The sequence below is a fragment of the Gigantopelta aegis genome, chromosome 8, assembly GCF_016097555.1.
Source record: "Gigantopelta aegis isolate Gae_Host chromosome 8, Gae_host_genome, whole genome shotgun sequence".
NCBI classification, from domain to species: Eukaryota; Metazoa; Mollusca; class Gastropoda; order Neomphalida; family Peltospiridae; genus Gigantopelta; species Gigantopelta aegis.
Genome location: NC_054706.1, coordinates 35,727,552 through 35,748,988, shown reverse-complemented (window position 1 = coordinate 35,748,988; position 21,437 = coordinate 35,727,552). Strand labels below are relative to the sequence as shown.

At 37.5% G+C, this 21,437-nt stretch overlaps 1 protein-coding gene and 1 long non-coding RNA gene across 2 annotated transcripts; both read left to right on the top strand.

Annotated features, from left to right (window-relative positions):
- Nucleotides 1-776: 776 nt before the first annotated feature.
- LOC121379271 (methylthioribose kinase-like) lies at nt 777-15,525 on the top strand. Its single transcript, XM_041507804.1, has 8 exons — nt 777-938; nt 3,409-3,540; nt 4,541-4,670; nt 6,430-6,601; nt 9,266-9,503; nt 10,981-11,143; nt 13,279-13,387; nt 14,281-15,525. Exons 1-8 carry the CDS (start codon nt 855-857, stop codon nt 14,432-14,434), a joined length of 1,182 nt encoding a protein of 393 aa, XP_041363738.1. The 5' UTR covers nt 777-854; the 3' UTR covers nt 14,435-15,525.
- A 1,213-nt stretch (nt 15,526-16,738) lies between these two features.
- On the top strand, nt 16,739-18,440 carry LOC121378855. Its single transcript, XR_005958769.1, has 2 exons — nt 16,739-17,232; nt 17,417-18,440. It is a non-coding gene; the product is annotated as an uncharacterized LOC121378855 (long non-coding RNA).
- Nucleotides 18,441-21,437: the final 2,997 nt, after the last annotated feature.

The window sequence follows — 21,437 nt, the reverse complement described above, 5'->3', positions numbered from 1 at the left end:
GTTTGCTGGCTGGACTTTCAGAAGGCGTTCACCGTTCATATTGGGTGGTCATCTTTGTATGTCGAATGTTTGTCACATCTGATGTAACAATAAAAAGTATTGGACAACACAACACTCGTATGAATTTGTTAAGTAGGCGTACATACTGTTGGCAGCTAAATAGGTCCGTCAGAGACAGTTAAAGTTTGTTTTGTTTAAAGACACCACTAGAGCACATTGATTAATTAATCATCGGCTAGTGGATGTCAGACATTTGGTAATTCTGACTCGTAGTCATCAGAGGAAACCAACTACATCTTCCCATTAGCAGCAAGGGATCTGGATGGATGTGACGAGAGAAAAGAAAAATTGCTGATTGAATCAGTTAAATGGATCGACCGACTGAGCTGAAACCTTCCCCCAAACGTTCCCACTTCTGTCGGATTTCCTCTGAAACCCTGCTATTAAGACCACCATGGGGCTTAAAACATATGGTCTTATTAGCGGGTGGTCTTACATGTACAAATATATATTTTTTTAAACATCGCCGCTCCCACAAAGTGGGGGGGGGGGGACATGCCCTCTTGCCCCCCTCCCTACGCCAGTGTTAAAAATATCACATATTTTGCTTGTACTGAAGATGTAAGATAGTATATGATAACCCATATATATATATATATATATATATATATATATATATATATATATATATATATATATATATATATGGTTTATCTAATATAGCAAAATAATACAGGACACAAAGTATATCAACACCGTTAAAAATATCCCGCCTACATTCGATGATTTGATGGTTTTATTTCATGTAAATTTATGACAGCAATACTTTGTCACGGTTTATTAATGTTCTCAACATGGCGACGCAAGACGGTAGTGACGATATCAGGACTTTGATACTAAAGTCTTTAGAAGAAAACTCCCATATTCGGGAATTAAAGGTGAGAGTTCCCAGGGGAGCTTACTCAGTAACTGTTGATGTTCGTTTCTTCCACGACACAAGGGTATGAATAGCCCAAGTAATCTGCCTGTAGAAAGCTAGACTGACGGTCGTCCAAATGTCCGTCTACCTCTCGAACTGCAGAGTACTCCGATTAGGGTATGAGATGGAGACGCGTTTGACTGGGTCCGGACCGGGAGTGGGGGTTCAAAATTAATCAAGCGGGCCTTTTTGTGTACGGTACATTTTCGTTGGACACCCAAGATATGAATAGCCTAATGGTTATACTGTACCAAATAAAATCCCTTAGGCGACAATGTTAAGTATGTACATTATATATTAAATATCAACCAAAGTATCACCCATAAATACAAATACTCAAACCCCTCCCCCCAAAATACTGACTGAAGAAAGTGGAACCTTTTATGGCTCTTTTTTTTTTTTTTGGTCAACGGTCATGGTATGTGCTTTCCTGTATGTGGAAATGTGCATATAAAAGATCCCTTGTAGCATTAGGAAAAATGTACCGTAGTGGGTTTCCTTTGAGGACTATGAGTCAGAATTACCAAATGTTTGACATCCAATAGCCGATGATGAATGAATCAATGTGTTCTAGTGGTGTGGTTAAACAAAATAAACAATCTTTTATTATGTCTCATTTTTGATATACCCAAAGTTTTTACAAGATCTAGTTTTACACAAAAATGTAGCACTTAAAGTACTTAGTTTTACAGGTACACCATAATACATGTTTGAAGCATAAAGGTACCGTACTTGACACAATGGTACTAGACTACTAGGTGAAATAAAAGTGCATACATTTATTGCCCAGATAATTGGGGTGTGTGTGTGTGTGGGGGGGGGGTGGGGGGGGTTGATTATGATTACCCCATCTCTGGCACCATCCCATAGACAGGATAGCACATACCATGGCCTTCGGTGTACCAGTCGTGGCAAACTGGCTGGAGCGAGAAATAGCCCACTGACGGGGATCAATCCCAAACCGACCGCACATGAAGCGAGTGTTTTACCACTGGGCTATGGCTCGATAAAGCCAGGATAAATCCAATATATTAAGGCAGTAACCAGTTATTAATCACCTACCAATCCAACCAGAGGGGAATATAGGTTTCATCTCCATCCTTCTGTCTGTCTGTCCATCCATCTGTCCTACATATAGTTTTCTGGATGTTTTTTTCCACAATGCCTTGAGATATTAAGCTGAAATTTTATGTATTGCTCATTCATGTACTGTTACAGGTATAGTTTGACTTTCATGGCAATTTATCCATTATTGATGGAGTTATGACCCTTGAACTTAGGATATATGAAAATTAGTTTTCCCAGACTTATTGTTTTTCGCAATGCCTGAACATACCGAGATGATTTTGTTTTTAATATAGCTTTATCACATACTGTCACAGATCAAGTTTAACTTTCATGGCTATTTACCCATTTTTCACAGTTCTGACCCTTGAATTTAGGAGATACGAAAATTTGTTCGGCCCGGTAGGAAGAAGTTTGTTTTGTTTAATGACACCACTAGAGCACATCGATTTATTAATCATTGGCTATTGGATGTCAAACATTTGGTAATTTTGACATTTTATCAGTGGGCTATTTCTCATTCCAGCCAGTCCACCATGACTGGTATATCAAAGACCATGGTACATGTATGTGCTATCCTGTCTGTAGGATGATGCATATAAAAGATCCCTTGCTACTATTGGAAGAATGTAGCGGGTTTCCTCTAAAAATTACCAAATGTTTGATATCCAGTAGCCGATGATTAATAAATCAATGTACTCTAGTGGTGTCATCAAACAAAACAAATTTTAACACATGTGGACATACTACTGTAAAGTTGTGAATTAAAAGAGTTCATTTCAATAAGTTTTCATTTTATGTGGATTGCAGGATAAATAAAATAACCGGTTACTGTCCTAACATATCGGCTTTATCCTCTCGGTACCGGCCTTGGTGGCGTCGTGGTTAGGCCATTGGTCTACAAGCTGGTAGGTACTGGGTTCAGATCCCAATCGAGGCATGGGATTTTTAATCCAGATACCAACTCCAAACCCTGAGTGAGTGCTCCGCAAAGCTCAATGGGTAGGTGTAAACCACTTGCACTGACCAGTGATCCATAACTGGTTCAACAAAGGCCATGGTTTGTGCTATCCTGCCTGTGGGAAGTGCAAATAAAAGATCCCTTGCTGCCTGTCGTAAAAGAGTAGCCTATGTGGCGACAGCGGGTTTCCTCTTAATAACAGTGTCAGAATGACCATATATTTGACGTCCAATACCCGATGATAAGATAAAAAGTCAATGTGCTCTAGTGGAGTCGTTAAATAAATCAAACTACTTTATCCTCTCGGCATTCGCCATTCCAACCTTCGCAGGATGGAGCCGATATTTTAAGATAGTAACCAGTTATTCTTTATGTATTTGTTATGTTAACTTGTTTCTCACAGTTTGCTAGTGACTCCAGCAATGTTGTTCTGGAGGAAATGGAAGGGGGAAACCTGAACTATGTGTGGAGGGCATTTTCGTCATCACAGCCTCACAACAGTGTGTTTGTCAAGCAAGCTCCTCCCTTTATTAAGGTATACACATGTATAGGTTCAAATTTACTCTTTACAAGTACATGTGTGTGGTGTGTGTGTATCTTAATTTTTTTTTATTATTGTTAAAATGGAATGGGTGTGTGTGGTGGTGGTACAACAAAAAAGAGAAAATAAGTCGGGTTACAACAAACTTGGATGGCCATTAATTGTTTTTATCTTTAAATAGTATGGTACACTTTAAAGGCTTCAGTATTCTCTGGCCATCTGGATAGATTTTCTGGGATACGTGGATAGGGGCACATAGAGTACCATCCCCTATCGTATCCTACTTACTTTTAACTTGCGATGCACTGCCATTCACTGCTCTACAATATGATACGATACAATACAACACAGTACAACATAACACAATACAATAACTTATCCACAGATTTATCCAGGCGTTCTGTGGGTCCAAAGACTCTGAACATTGGCCCTTTCCAAAAAGAAAGTGGCACTAAAAATTCCCAATTTCTAAACTAAAAATTTCAAATATATATATTTATTTATGTCTGTCATAGTAAATTAATTTAACAGTGGTGTACTGCATTGAAAAAATATCCCAAGTATAATTTTCTCACACTAATTTTCCCAATCCCATCAGACATGGGATCCTGGCAAAAAGTCCTATACAAATCCCTTTTACCCTGCCCTGCCCTGCCCTGCCCTTCCCTGCCCTGCCCTACCACACATCACCCCACCCCACCCACCCCAGCCCAACCCAACCCAACCCAACCCCACCCAACCCCACCCACACCCCACCCCACCCCACCCCACCCAACCCAACAAAACCCCACCCCACCCCACCCCACCCCACCCCACCCCACCCCACCCCACCCCTTCCCCTGCCCATGCCCCCATACCAACCCAACCCAACCCAACCCAACCCAACCCAACCGACCCTTCCAACCATATTCCAACCTAATAACTGATGTTTTACACACTGCAAACTAGTATGTATATATATATATTAATTATTTTGTGATATATTTTATAACAGTGCCTTGGTGAGGACTATCCACTGGACTCCAAGCGAGGACATATAGAACACGAGGCTGGACGTATGTTTATTTCTCTGGCTCCAAACAGTGTTGCACGACCCTATTACTACGACAGCAAGAGAGACCTTGGTATATTTCAAATATTTTTATAAAAACTCTGGTCTTATAGCATATAACTAAAAATGGCATTGAGATACATTTTTCAGAGAAAAAAATGCTCCTGCCAATTGTCAGATTACCGTATATACTCTTCTTTTTTTGTGCTGGCACATACTAGTATTCAGTATAAATGTTAGGATTATAAATGGATCATCAACAAGTTAAATCTTGCCAATATATTTGTTGATATCTGTCTGACATGGGATATATTGCCATGTAGGCTGTTTGAGCAACTGACATCACTGTTCCTGGTGACAACTCACTACTGAATACACTGAACAAAAGACCATGCATTATTGTGTTACACTGGTTAGAAGTTTGTTGAATTACTTAACCACTCTGGATTGGGGTAGGGGGTGGCATGAGCAAAAAACGGGAGAATGGTTTAGGATGAAACAGTGTTCGAGATTAACGGTATCCCGATATCCTGGGGATACCAGAATTTAATTTTGGATACCAGACTTCAAGAACCCAGTATCCCACCAGGATACCATATAATACTAAATTCTCAGGTAGGATACCAGATTTTGAAATGTTAGTATCCAACTGGGATACTGCCCAAAAATTTTAATCTCGAACACTGTGAAACGTGACAAAATAGGGTAGGTCATACAGTTTAAAAAAAAAAAAAAATTATTAATTTAGTTTTGAAACTTCATTCACCTAAACAGGTCATGATAAATTTTCACTAAATAATACCAGTACTAATAATACACGTTTTCCAGCCTTATATAAAGTTTGTTGTAACTGATCAGAAATTTGGGCTAATGCTTTATTTTGGTGGGCTAGTGGAATTTACAAACCCACTAGTCCTGTGGCTAGTGACTTTTAAAAACATTTGTTATACCCTGATGGATGTTGTGATTTGATTGGAGCTTTAAATTAAATAATTAAAATTGTTTTACAGCTGTCAGTTATTATATAATATAGATTTATGGGGGTAAATACCCAGCAAAAAAATGTGCAAGGTGTTGTGATGTAGACTTATATTGCAATATGACCACACATTTAATAACTGGCCCCTTCAGTTTGTCTCCTGTATTTACCGGCATCTTCCAACACCTATTTATACAAACAGCCACTAGCGATGGATAGTCCTTGTTTTGATTTTTTAGTATAGATTCATGGCTTTAGGTTGCACCAAAGCCGTGACAATAAACATACCTAAAATATGTATGCCAGGAATTTATTCAGGATATTTCACCATGTCTGATGGGATTGTTAAAATCAGTGTTAGTAAATCATACTTGCGATATGTTTTCAGGCCACTGAATGATGAAGTATACCACTGTAAAATTAATTTATTAGCAGAGACAACATTAAATATTTATATTGGGAATCTTTAGTACAGAAATTGGGAATTTTCAATACCATTTTCTTTCGAGAAGGCACTTATGTTTGGACACACAGAATGCCTCGATAAATCCCTGTATGCCCAAAATAATCATATTCAATTAAGTACAAACACACTGACCTTGAAATATTTCTTCACAAAACCACTGAAATGTTATGCTTGAATTAAGATTAACATAACCTAAAATGCATTTCTGTATATTCACAACTCTTCAGCATCTGTTAATAACATTACTGCACTAAAAAAAAAACCTCACTTTTCTTAGAACAGACCAAAACCCTGTTGCGCCCATAGAGAAATCTAAAGCTCTGAGATTGGACGACCTGTGCTCTTGTGGTATTTTTTAAACAAAACAAATTTTAACTTTAATTTCAGTGTGTATGGAGTACCTGGATGATTTCCACGTCTACAGGAATGAGCTCATGTCAGGCCTGCTGGACAAAGACATAACCAAGAAGATTGCACGAGACATAGCGATCATCCACCGAGACACACACGTGGGCAAGATAGGGGAGTCTGCCCTCAAACAGCTTGACGAGAAGTTTGAGTAGGTGCATGTCAACTGTACACTTCTTTGAAGGCAAGCTGTACAGTCACAAATAACAGTTATCAGCAAGATAGGGGAGTCAGCCCTCAAACAGCTTGACAAGAAGTTTGAGTAGGTGCATGTCAACTGTTCACTTCTTTGAAGGCAAGCTGTACAGTCACAAATAACAGTTATCAGCAAGATAGGGCAGTCAGCCCTCAAACAGCTTGACAAGAAGTTTGAGTAGGTGCATGTCAACTGTACACTTCTTTGAAGGCACGTTGTACGGTCACAAATAACAGTTATTGGCAAGATAGGGGAGTCCACCCTCAAACAGCTTGACGAGAAGTTTGAGTAGGTGCATGTCAACTGTTCACTTCTTTGAAGGCAAGCTGTACAGTCACAAATAACAGTTATTGGCAAGATAGGGAAGTCCACCCTCAAACAGCTTGACGAGAAGTTTGAGTAGGTGCATGTCAACTGTTCACTTCTCTGAAGGCAAGCTGTACAGTCACAAATAACAGTTATCAGCAAGATAGGGCAGTCAGCCCTCAAACAGCTTGACGAGAAGTTTGAGTAGGTGCATGTCAACTGTACACTTCTTTGAAGGCACGCTGTACAGTCACAAGTAACAGTTATCGGCAAGATAGGGGAGTCCACCCTCAAACAGCTTGACGAGAAGTTTGAGTAGGTGCATGTCAACTGTACACTTCTTTGAAGGCACGCTGTACAGTCACAAGTAACAGTTATTGGCAAGATAGGGGAGTCCACCCTCAAACAGCTTGACGAGAAGTTTGAGTAGGTGCATGTCAACTGTACACTTCTTTGAAGGCAAGCTGTACAGTCACAAATAACAGTTATCGGCAAGATAGGGGAGTCCACCCTCAAACAGCTTGACGAGAAGTTTGAGTAGGTGCATGTCAACTGTACACTTCTTTGAAGGCAAGCTGTACAGTCACAAATAACAGTTATCAGCAAGATAGGGGAGTCAGCCCTCAAACAGCTTGACAAGAAGTTTGAGTAGGTGCATGTCAACTGTTCACTTCTTTGAAGGCAAGCTGTACAGTCACAAATAACAGTTATCAGCAAGATAGGGCAGTCAGCCCTCAAACAGCTTGACAAGAAGTTTGAGTAGGTGCATGTCAACTGTACACTTCTTTGAAGGCAAGCTGTACAGTCACAAATAACAGTTATCAGCAAGATAGGGCAGTCCACCCTCAGCCCTCAAACAGCATGTGACGAGAAGTTTGAGCAAGGTGTCACAAATGTCAAGATGTCCACCCTCAAACACTTCTTTGAAGGGCAAGCTGTACAGTCACAAATAACAGTTATTGGCAAGATAGGGAAGTCCACCCTCAAACAGCTTGACGAGAAGTTTGAGTAGGTGCATGTCAACTGTACACTTCTTTGAAGGCACGCTGTACAGTCACAAGTAACAGTTATCGGCAAGATAGGGGAGTCCACCCTCAAACAGCTTGACGAGAAGTTTGAGTAGGTGCATGTCAACTGTACACTTCTTTGAAGGCAAGCTGTACAGTCACAAGTAACAGTTATCGGCAAGATAGGGGAGTCCACCCTCAAACAGCTTGACGAGAAGTTTGAGTAGGTGCATGTCAACTGTACACTTTTTTGAAGGCAAGCTGTACAGTCACAAGTAACAGTTATCGGCAAGATAGGGGAGTCCACCCTCAAACAGCTTGACCAGAAGTTTGAGTAGGTGCATGTCAACTGTACACTTCTTTGAAGTTTTTAGGGATTTTCCACAGAACTCCTGTTTCCATTTGTATTTGTCTCAGAAACATGGAAGAAGTGGCAGATTTATTACAAATAAATTATACATGAATGTGTTATCCTAAAATAATTCAACAAATATATCATGCAATATTTACAGGAGGTGGGTGGATATATGATTTGTAATGGTTGTTTTAAAATAGTTCTATGGGAAGATCATGTTTATATATCTACAACTTGTAACATACATTTAGACACAGAAAAAGATGAGGGTCCTATTATGGATGTGTCAAAGTTCTACAACTGACATTAAAAGAGGTATATATTAATAGAATCTATCACCATTGTGAGGTACAGATAAGGCTATTCCAACCCAAGGGACAAAAACATTTTGTCCCGAGGGTTGGAATTGCCGTAACTATACCTCACAACGGTGATTGATTCTTTTTCTTGCCCATTTAATTACAGTAACAAAACATTAATTTTGTAAGGTAAGGTCTGTTTATTGTAGAACGATTCGCATACTTTTCACCTGCAAACTCATTTAATCATACCTGGAAAAATATAGTCCACCTTATGCAATGACATAAATATGTAATGTTCAACTTACCAAGAAATATAAAGTTGAAAATATTAATTTGTTTAATTATTTTTAAAACAATGATACAACGTGAAATGACAGATTGATTTAGCACTAGGATCAGACAGATTTTTCTAGCACTGTGCAAAAGCTGGATAACCCTGTCCATTGGGCAAGAAATATATATATGTATGTATGTATGTATATATGTATATAATATAAGATTCTTGAAAATATGATAAATTTAATGGGAAGCTTTATCCATCAGAATCACTTGAGATGGCCAGTGAATTTTTATGGTTTATTAACATATTAACTTCGTTATGAAGGTAGAAAGCTGTTGTTTGATGTGATAAAATTATAATATTATTCAGAAATACAAGCCTCATATCGGTGACCAGTCAGTATATTTTCACGAAGCCATTCATCAGAGACGAGCCAACAAACAGGTACTCTGACGTGATCAGAGGCAAGCTCGGCTGGATATACGAGGACCAGGAGGTCCTGACTGCAGCGGAGAAAATGAAAGAAGTGTTCCTCAACAAGAAGGAGAGTCTGATTCACGGTGACCTTCACACTGGGTCCTTGATGGTCAAGGAGAGTGATTCAAGGGTAAGGTTAAATATGGAGATGAGTTTCAAGAACAAATGTGATTGGTCAAAGAGTGATTCACGGGTAAGGTTAAATATGGAGATGAGTTTCAGGAACAGATGTGATTGGTCAAAGAGTGATTCAAGGCTAAGTTTAAATATGGAGATGAGTTTCAGGAACAGATGTGATTGGTCAAAGAGTGATTCGAGGGTAAGGTTAAATATGGAGATGAGTTTCAGGAACAGATGTGATTGGTCAAAGAGTGATTCAAGGCTAAGTTTAAATATGGAGATGAGTTTCAGGAACAGATGTGATTGGTCAAAGAGTGATTCAAGGGTAAGGTTAAATATGGAGATGAGTTTCAGGAACAGATGTGATTGGTCAAAGAGTGATTCAAGGCTAAGTTTAAATATGGAGATGAGTTTCAGGAACAGATGTGATTGGTCAAAGAGTGATTCAAGGGTAAGGTTAAATATGTAGATGAGTTTCAGGAACAAAATGTGAATGGAGGTTCATAGTGATGATTGAAGTCACAAAGCATTTGAGATGTTTTTATGTCACAACTAAAACAGTACATTAACTTTGAAAGTAGGAGGCTGTTTGATAAAAGTAGGTGGCTATATTTACTAAATGCATAAATGTGGAACTAGTTACCAGAAATCACTGCCCGCCACCTACTAAAATGAATACACCGACATATATAGGTGTGATCCAAATGTCTGCAGTGATGCACATAACACTAAATGGTCTAAAGTTGTATGTCTTGTCATTTGGGAGAGATTCAAAACCTGCATGTCATTAGTCATTATTTAGAAATTAGTACATTTTAGAAGGAAGGAAGGAAATGTTTTATTTAACGATGCACTCAAAACATTTCATTTACAGTTATATGGCGTCGGACATATGGTTAAGGACCACACAGGTATTGAGGGAGGAAACCCGCTGTCACCACTTCATGAGCTACTCTTTTCGATTAGCAGCAAGGGATCTTTTACATGCACCATCCCATAGACAGGATAGCACATACCATGGCCTTTGATGTACCAGTCGTGGTGCACTGGCTGGAGCGATAAATAGCCCAATGGGCCACTGACAGGGATCGATCCCAAACCGACCGCGCATCAAGCGAGCGCTTTACCACTGGGCTACGTCTCGCCGCTATATTTGAGATGTTTGGTGTGTATTGCAACCAAAATGTAACCGGGTGTTTTAACCACAGACACACAGTTTGAGAGCTAATAGTGAAATTCCCACTAGCTACTGCCAGTAGAGCACTTTATACCAACACTACTTCAAAAATATTTTCTGTTTAAAATATATCAACACTTACATATATTTGGTAAATCACTATATGTTGCTCTTATTGAACATTGTAAATGCATAGACTTAAATATTTCATAGCTCATTTATGGTTTCCAGTTTTTCATCATCAATATTACAATACTGATAGATCAAATGTGTGTATGATATATGAAAATATATGATTAACAATTTTCAGATGATAGATTTGGAGTTTACGTGCGTGGGGCCGTGTGCGTTTGACCTCGGCTGTCTCATTGCTAACTACATCTTCAGCTACTACCAGCACATGATGACTCCGGAGAACAATGACGAACATCGCAAGGTTTCTTACGTGCTGGTCGACATCTGTCATCAAACTGGTAAATGTTATTTTAAATTGTTCAATATACATATAAAAAAAAATTAAGGTATTTTTTGTGTGTGTGTGTGTGTAGATGATGATAATGAGTTAAAGGTAAAAGCACCAGCCTCGTTGGTGTCTTGGTTAAGCCATCGGACATACATCTCGTAGGTACAGGGTTCGCAGCCCGGTACCGGCTCCCACCCAGAACGAGTTTTAACGACTCAATGTAAGACCACTACATCTTCTTCTCTCTCACTAACAACTAACCCACCGTCCTGGACAGATAGCCCAGATAGCCGAGGTGTGTGCCCATGACAGCGTGCTTGAACCTTAATTGGATATAAGAACAAAAATAAGTTAAATTGAATAAAAGGTAAAGCAAAGGTATGTTCAGGAGGGCAACCGATTGCAGTCCCTCTCTAGACTGTATTTTGCGCACAGTGTCTTACTGTGTTAGATGAAAGGTTTGTTTTGTTAAAGTTTGTTTTGTTTAATGACACCACTAGAGCACATTGATTAATTAATCATCGACTATTGGATGTCAAATGTTTGGTAATTCTGACATGTAGTCATCAGAGGAAACCAACTGCATTTTTCCATTAGCAGCAAGGGATCTTCTATATGCACTTTCCCACAGACAGGATAGCACATACCACGGCATTTGACCAGTTGTAATGCACTGGTTGGAATGAGAGATACCTAGTCTCTGATTGGGTTTTCCCAGCCCAACCAGTGCACCATGATTGGTATATCAAAGGGCATGGTATTTGCTGTCCTGTCTGTGGGAAAGTGTATATAAAAGATCCCTTGCTACTAATCAGACCACACTGTTAACTATTAGAGCCGTTTATGATCACTGAAATCAAACATCACTTATATTTTATTGTTTAGATTATCCATTTCCGTGGAACCGAAGTGTTTCTGGTCATCCTGTTGTTTTTAATACCACAAAATGCATTTATCATATTTTTGAAAACGCACATGCATCTGAGACTTAGTACCGGGTAGTGGTTATTGATTCGAGTTCTAGTCTATTTTTTAAGGACATTTTCCGGTCACAGACTCTTCTTTCACTCTGTTCTAACTTTATCCAAATGTGTTACAGGTTTGTAGATTAACTAAACTTAGTGTTAATTTTTATGAGTTGAAACTAGGCTCAGCGGCTTTAAATGGCTCACCATACTATAAGTTAGGGGAGCAGTTAATCACTCCCCTCGATTGTTTTGCTAATAATATTTTTTTTTAGCTGTTTTCTTCTAAGACTGTATCTGAGAATGATCAGACGTTTCACAGCCAACAGCCGATAATTAAGAAAAAAAAAAGAAATTTTTTATTTAACGACACACTCAACACATTTTATTTACTGTTATATGGCGTCAGACATATGGTTAAGGACCACACAGATTTGGAGAGGAAACCCGCTGTCGCCACATAGGCTACTCTTTTATGACAGGCAGCAAGAGATCTTTTATTTGTGCTTCCCACAGGCAGGATAGCACAAACCATGGCCTTTGTTGAACCAGTTATGGATCACTGGTCAGTGCAAGTGGTTTACACCTACCCATTGAGCCTTGCGGAGCACTCACTCAGGGTTTGGAGTCGGTATCTGGATTAAAAATCCCATGCCTCGACTGGGATCCAAACCCAGTACCTACCAGCCTGTAGACCGATGGCCTAACCACTACGCCACCGAGGCCGGTCCCATAATTAAGAAGTTAAGTGATGTTAAACAAAACAGACTTTGACTTTTCCTGCGGACTGTCTTATGGCATCAGAATAGTCATCTTCCTTGAACACCATGTGACTGGGGGCGAAATGTAGGCCAGTGATAAAGCGCTCGCTTGATGTGCAGTTGGTTTGGGATCGATCCCCATCAGTGGGCCCATTGGGCTATTTCTCATTCCAGCCAGTGCACCATCAAAGGCCGTGGTATGTGCTATCTTGTCTATGGGATGGTGCATATAAAAGATTCCTTGCAGATAATCAAAAAGAGTGGCTCATGAAGTGGAGACAGCAGGTTTCCTCCCTCAATATCTGTGTGGTCCTTAACCATATGTCCAACGCCATATAACCGTAAATAAAATGTGTTGAGTGCGATGTTAAATAAAACATTTCCTTCCTTCCATGTGACTGTGTGTGTTGTTGTTACAGTTGCTGAGTATCTGAAAACCATGACAAGTCATGTAGGTGATGAGGACACATATGTAGCAAACTTCATGACCGAGGTGGCTGGATTTGCTGGATGTGAAATTATTCGAAGGTATTTTCAGTCTTTCATTACTCTTGCCATATTCCGTTTACCATGTCATAATTTACATTATACACTGCAGATGTATTTCATAAATTCACTTGCAAGATAATAAGCAAATTGGCATAGTTAATTATTGTATATGAGACTTATTTTCAACACGGTCTATTTTTTTTGAAAAATTCACTATCTTACACCGACAACATATTAAGTATTTACGATGTATTACAGTGTTACTACTATGTGTTTTAAAACGTCACTTGGGCAGGATCCAGCTCAGTTGGTTGATGTAACCTAATTTGTGGACCCATTGGGTTTTCCAATCTCAACCAATGTCCAACAACTGGTATATCAAAGGTGGTGGTATGTGCTGTCATGTCTGTGGAAAATTTGCATATAGAATATCACTACTAATGTGAAAATCTAATAGCCAATGGTTAATAATCAGTGTGCTCTAGTGGTGGTATCATTGCAGTGTTACCTGACCAGTTTAATGCTGTAATTTTACTCATTTAAAAATAATTCCTTTGAAACTGGGCGGGACATAGCCCAGTGTTAAAGTGCTCGTCTGATGAGCGGTCGGTCTCGGATCAATCTCCATCAGTGGGCCCATTGGGCCATTTCTCATTTCAGCCAGTGCACCACAACTGGTATATCAACGGCTGTGGTATGTGCTATCTTGTCTTTGGGATGGTGAATATAAAAGATCTCTTGTTACTAATGGAAAAATGTAGCAGGTTTCCTCTCTAAGACTATATGTCAAAATTACCAAAATGTTTGACATCCAATAGCTGATGATTAATAAATCAATGTGTTCTAGTGGTGTCATTAAACAAAATAAACTTTAAATTTATCCTTATATTAAACATTTAAAAATAATTCTTTGAAACCTGGTTTTTTTTCAGAATCCTTGGTACTGCCCATGTTGCAGATTTAGAGTTGCCATCTGCTCCTGGTGCGGATGTTGAAGCCTTGGGCGCAGGCATCCGTCTGATGAAGGCGTATCACCGCATACACAACATAGGCATGCTAATGGTCATCGCTCTTATGCTGTCTTAACAGTCTGTGACCAAACTATACAAACTTTAACTGAAGGATCTGCTGCTTGCTACATGTCTGGGACACTTCTGTGCTATAAACACAGATAAAACGGGAAATCTGTAATTCTGCCAAATCTGAAACATAGTATTGTGGTTAGATAAGACACTAATCAGAATCTCACCTTATTTATTTTACTGAAGACCAAAGAATGAAGAAAACTTTTAATTCTTGCCACTTCATTAGCTGTTGAAATATTTGGATCAGTCCATTGGTAGATGAATGGGGGGAGGGGGTACACTCAGTCTTGAGAGGTCAGGTTAAGTTATGAAAGGAAATGCTATTATCATGTACACTGGATCATTCAGTTGCAGTTAATCACAACTCTTAAGTAACTCTATAGGATGTACACCACCAAATCAAATCCCATAGATGACAATAGTAACATATGTCGCTAAAACTGCTACATGCAGCATAACAATCACCATTCATATACACCACCCATATAAATACTACCACCCCTCACCCCTAAAGTCAATCAGAAAAAAATTGGGGTTAAGCTGCTCATTTCAGAGAGATTGGATAGCGTCTATGACAGCTCTAGTTCTGCACAAAACTTGTGACCTTATTTTTAGTAGGATTCCGCACATGTTTCAAGCACAACGGTAGTTGGTACATTGACACTAGTTCAAATGAAATTGCAGGAATTTAGTAGCCAGATGAACCAACATTTTATCACAACAAACACTCACATTTATCAACAATGTCAATGGCAGGACTTGTGGTATTAACTGCTCTATCAAAAGTTAAGTGCACCTCAAACTTTGACCCGGCCAGATGTTATTTGGTTTAGTACTAGCTTTATGGTTGGTAAATATGACAGGATAGTATTAAGGGTTTTGTGGTTAATTTGAAAAAATAAATTGGCATTCTGATAATAAATAAATCATCAGTTATTGGTGCTGTACAAAATGTCTGAAATTATTACTCGGGGGAAAAAAAAGAAGAAAGAAATGTTTTCTTTAACGACGCACTCAACACATTGTATTTATGGTTATATGGCGTCAGACACATGGTTAAGGACCACACAGATATTGAAGGAGGAAACCCACTGTCGCCACTTCATGGGCTACTCTTTTTCGATTAGCAGCAAGGGATCTTTTATATGCACCATCTATTACTCGGGGAATAAAACTGTTTAAAGATTGTTTCATCACTTGGAGAAAAAAAGAGAAAAAAATGTTTTATTTAACGATGCACTCAACACATTTTATTTACGGTTATATGGCGTCAGACATGGTTAAGGACCACACAGATTTTGAGAGGAAATCCGCTGTCGCCACTACATGGGCTACTCTTCCGATTAGCAGCAAGGGATCTTTTATTTGCGCTTCCCACAGGCAGGATAGCACAAACCATGGCCTTTGTTGAACCAGTTATGGATCACTGGTCGGTGCATCACTTGGAGAATAAACATGCTTGAAAACTGCATATTCTCCGAGATGCTAAACACTGGAAGTCACACTTACTATACAGTCTATTTCATTGTCTTCGTGCATATATAATTACTATAGTACAGTGTAACCTCTCAAAACAGGACCCGCTGTAAACCAGAATTCCCTCAAAACCGGATGTTTTTCATGGTCCCTTTTTAAATATCTGTTCAAAAGAGAACCTCTGTAAACCGGATACCTCTTAAAACCAGACTTTTTACTTGGTCCTGAGCATATCCGGTTTAGAGGAGTTTCACTGTATATAGAATAGTTTGAATTTATCTTTACTTACTGAGAAATACATTTCTTTAAAGAAAGTATGTGTATATACATATACTTGTAATTAGATACATTACAAGCAAGTAATTAAAATCTATTACACAAAAAGTAGATGTAAAATAGGATACATATTCCCAAATGATCTGTCCTTGGTGGTTCTCTGTTAAAACTTGTCTGTGGAAATGTGTTAACAATATTTATCCTACAACTTACCCATGATATCCATGTCATAAACCCATGTGATAATTTACTTTATTAAATAATGGTATGCAAATTTACACGGTCTCTAGGTAATGTGTTGCTGTGGATGGGTCATTTGCTTACAAGCCAACAAGACCTGTGTAACTGAGCATAATGTTTTCAAAGATTTGTTTAAAATGCGTGACGTCAAACTAATCTGTACTAATTGTGATGACATCATATTATCGATAGCGGTGACTTTAAACTGTGATTTACTAAAATATTAATTAAAATGTTATTTTAGAAGTGTTATAGGATAAATAGAATTCACTACTCATGTTTTTTAATATGTAAAATATCAACCTCGTCTAGTTAATCGGTATTTGTCTTGGCTAATACCATTTAACATAGACTTGGTTGATATTTTTCATATTAAAAAATACTCGTGACGAATCCGCTCTATATATAATTTTTATTTTGTATACAAAGTGTCTACTTTTGATTTTCCAGTTAAGATAGGACACCATTGTCATAAAAACATCTTTCCCAGTAATTCAGTATAAGATCAGACCATTCTACCTGGTTATTTCTACAGGTCCAAATGTTATACATGTAGTTCGGATTTTATGCCAGTCTGGTTTTGAGTTCTTTATAAGCCATATAGCAAAATTGCTTACCTTTTTAACATTTTAAATGTTATTGTTAATAATTTAAGTCTACAAAACCATCAATTTGTAACATGGTAATGATTTTAGTGTGAATCCATGGTGTTGAGAATGTTCTAGAAGCTTTCCCATACAAATGAGGATTAAATATTGTTTCTAGTTCACACCACCCAGCGAAGTGACTGGCATAATTTGGCTTGAGGTATGGTAGACCATTACAAATGTTATGGTGACCAGAAATATTTTAACACTTTACCATATACCTCCGTTTTGTAAAATATTTGGCTTGATGTATGGTAGACCATTACAAATGTTATGGTAACCAGAAATATTTTGACACTTTACCATATACATGTACCTCCGTTTTGTAAAATATTTGGCTTGAGGTATGGTAGACCATTACAAATGTTATGGTGACCAGAAATATTTTAACACTTTACCATATACCTCCGTTTTGTAAAATATTTGGCTTGATGTATGGTAGACCATTACAAATGTTATGGTAACCAGAAATATTTTAACACTTTACCATATACCTCCGTTTTGTAAAATATTTGGCTTGATGTATGGTAGACCATTACAAATGTTATGGTGACCAGAAATATTTTAACACTTTACCATATACCTCCATTTTGTAAAATATTTGGCTTGATGTATGGTAGACCATTACAAATGTTATGGTAACCAGAAATATTTTGACACTTTACCATATACATGTACCTCCGTTTTGTAAAATATTTGGCTTGAGGTATGGTAGACCATTACAAATGTTATGGTGACCAGAAATATTTTAACACTTTACCATATACCTCCGTTTTGTAAAATATTTGGCTTGATGTATGGTAGACCATTACAAATGTTATGGTGACCAGAAATATTTTAACACTTTACCATATACCTCCGTTTTGTAAAATATTTGGCTTGATGTATGGTAGACCATTACAAATGTTATGGTGACCAGAAATATTTTAACACTTTACCATATACCTCCGTTTTGTAAAATATTTGGCTTGATGTATGGTAGACCATTACAAATGTTATGGTGACCAGAAATATTTTAACACTTTACCATATACCTCCGTTTTGTAAAATATTTGGCTTGATGTATGGTAGACCATTACAAATGTTATGGTGACCAGAAATATTTTAACACTTTACCATATACCTCCATTTTGTAAAATATTTGGCTTGATGTATGGTAGACCATTACAAATGTTATTGTAACCGGAAATATTTTAACACTTTACCATATACCTCTGTTTTGTAAAATATTTTAACCAGTGTTTAACTGACAGAATACCTATATTTTAATGTTTTTCCTACATATATTTAACAAGTTACATTATTTAAGTTTATATTATATATTTCTTCCAACTTGTTCTCATGTGAATAAAGTTTTTAAAAAGCAAATTTATTTTAGTGCTGTTGTTTATTAGTCCCCTACTGACCCTACTGGAGGGGACTATAGGTTTTATCTCTGTCTGTCTGTCTGTCTGTCTGTCCATCTGTCCCACGTTTTCCACTTGGCTTTGAGATATTGTCAGGGCGGGATGTAGCCCAGTGGTAAAGCATTCACTTGATGCGCAGTCAGTCTAGGATCGATCCTCATTGGTGGACCCATTGGGCTATTTCTCGTTCCAGACAGTGCTCCACAACTGGTGTGGCAAAGGCCATGGTATATACTATCCTGTCTGTGGGATGGTGCATATAAAAGATCTCTTGCTGCTAATTAAAAAAAATGACATGGAGACAGTGGGTTTCCTCTCTCTCTCAGTATCTGTGTGGTCCTTAGCCATGTAACCATAAATAAAATGTGTTGAGTCTGTCAATAAATAAAACATTTCTTTCCTTACTGGAGATACTGAGCTGAAATTTTCATTCCAGCCAGTGCACCAAGACTGGTATTTCAAAGGCCGTGTATTTGCTATCCCGTCTGTGAGATGGTGCATATAAAAGATCTCTTGCTACTAATGGAAAAATATAGCGGATTTCCTCTCTAAGACTATATGTCCAAATTAGCAAATGTTTGACATCCAATAGCCGATGATTAATAAATCAAAGTACTCTAGTGGTGTTGTTAAACAAAACAAACTTTTTCATGATGATTTACCCATCAGAACTTAGCAGATGTGACAATTAGTTTTCCAGACTTTTTTTTTTTTCAGAAGACCTTTAATATTGAGCTGAAATTTTGTGTATAGGTTTATCATGTACTGTTACAGACTTTCATGGCAATTTACCCATTATTAATGGAGTTAAGGCCCTTGAACTTGGGAGATGTGAAAATTTGTTTTCCAGATTTTTGCAATGCCTGAAGATATCAAGTTGAAATTTTGCATACAGCTTTATCATTTGTATATAGCTTTACAGATCAAGTTGAAGTTTCATGGTGATTTTACCCACTTTTCAGAGTTGTGGCCTTTGAATATAGGTTTGGGCCCGGTAGGGGACATGTATTGCTTTACCAGCACTCTCAAAATACTTATTTAAATGCGTAATTATCTACCCTTACACCACAAGCAGGGTGTATACAACCAAATCACACCTGACAAAAGTGTAAGTTGCCATGAACAACCTTTCAGTCAGCATATAATACACATAGCACTGGCATATGGGGGTGGGGGCATGCCCTCCAATCATACTGGGTTTTTTTCCAACCACCTGTTACATTTGCCTGTCATCTCATACACATGTAAAAGATGGTGTGACACCTCCCCCCCCCCATTTAAAATGCTAGCTATGCCAATACATCCGAGTTGTAAATACTACACCACCACCTTAAAATAAACCACAGAAAAAGGGTTAATTCTGATATAATGGGTTGCATCTTTGATTACCATAGGTTAGCATCTTAAACATGTTTTAAGCACAAAATTACCCAGTACCCTGAATAGTTCAAATCAAAATATAGTATTTCATCAAAAGTCCTGTCGGGTATTTCATAATGCCAAATTAAAAAACACAAGACCAAATAATATTTAAAATGTTTAATAAACCTATTTCACACATTTTGCCAGTTAAAAACAATAATTTTCAACCAAACAATATATGATTAGTGAATATTTTAATTCAATTATTTTGCTATAAATAGGCCACTTATAATAATAATAATAATAATAATAATAATGCACCAAACAGCCAAAAAAAAAAAAATCAAAAAAACAGTCATGTTTTATATCTGGTTTCATTTTTTTTTTTTGGACAAAAACATCCCAGAGTTGTATCTAGAAAACAAAACAATTTTAATGTCCCCAGACACAGATTGGGGAACCTTGTATTTTGTTTGAATACATTTTACGAGATACGCATATACTGCCCAATGAAAACAAAACCCCTCTATGCTCAAGCAAACTGTTTTTCTTGATGACCCCCCCCTATAAACTTCAGTCACCACTGTTTAGATGCCCCTCCTCCCCCAGCTAAAATTTCTGCACAACTGCCTGTGCAGGTAAAATGGCAAAACCACAAAACATCAACATTACTACTTCACTCGCTCGCACACATGCACACACAAAATATACCGACAGATTATGTTCCGCATTATTTTTACTACAATATGTAAATTATAATTTTGTGTTTAATAAGAGAACATTGTGTGGTATTCTACTTGTGCTGGAATTTTATTTGAGAAAATTGCTCTCTTGTTTTATGTTCGTTTCTAATGAAATCATGTATTGCTGCTATCATTAATCGCTGAAATAGATATTAGATATTTAAATATATGATCCAATTCAAAGCACTAAAAATAAAGTAAAACAATGGCCTTTATTGTCAAAATTTTCTTCTTCTAGCAAAAAGAACACCAATTACAATAAAAATCCAGACATAAAATGGAACAAAAATGTGCCTAAAAATAAATTTAAATTCAACTGATACAATAATAGCTGCAAAATAGAGACAATGGGAATGAAAGAGCGTAACTATATATTAAATACAATTTTCAACAAATAAAATCCTAAAGACTCGACATTCTATTAGAAATAAAAATCTGCCGTAGAAATTTGTGAAGAGACAAAAACCGCAAGGTATTTCTATCTAAAACAGAAAATGTGCCCTCTACTAAAAGATACACTATGCCAGCAGATACCTACATTTTACAGCTTGAAATTCTTAATACACAACTGATCATCCATACATAGTTATGAAATATACAACAGCTTTATCGCACATTTTAAAAATGTCCATTTCATCACATGCTATAAATGATTATAATACCTTTTATTAAACACATGACAAAAACGTTCATTCAATTCATGAATGATTACCATTATGCTATCACAGTTGGATTGTGACAAAAAAGTAACAGAACATTTGCATACCGGTACATGCATTCATTTAAATAAAAAAACCTGTCCAAACACTACATATATATTTTTTTTAATTCATCTATTAACTTCTATGCTGTAA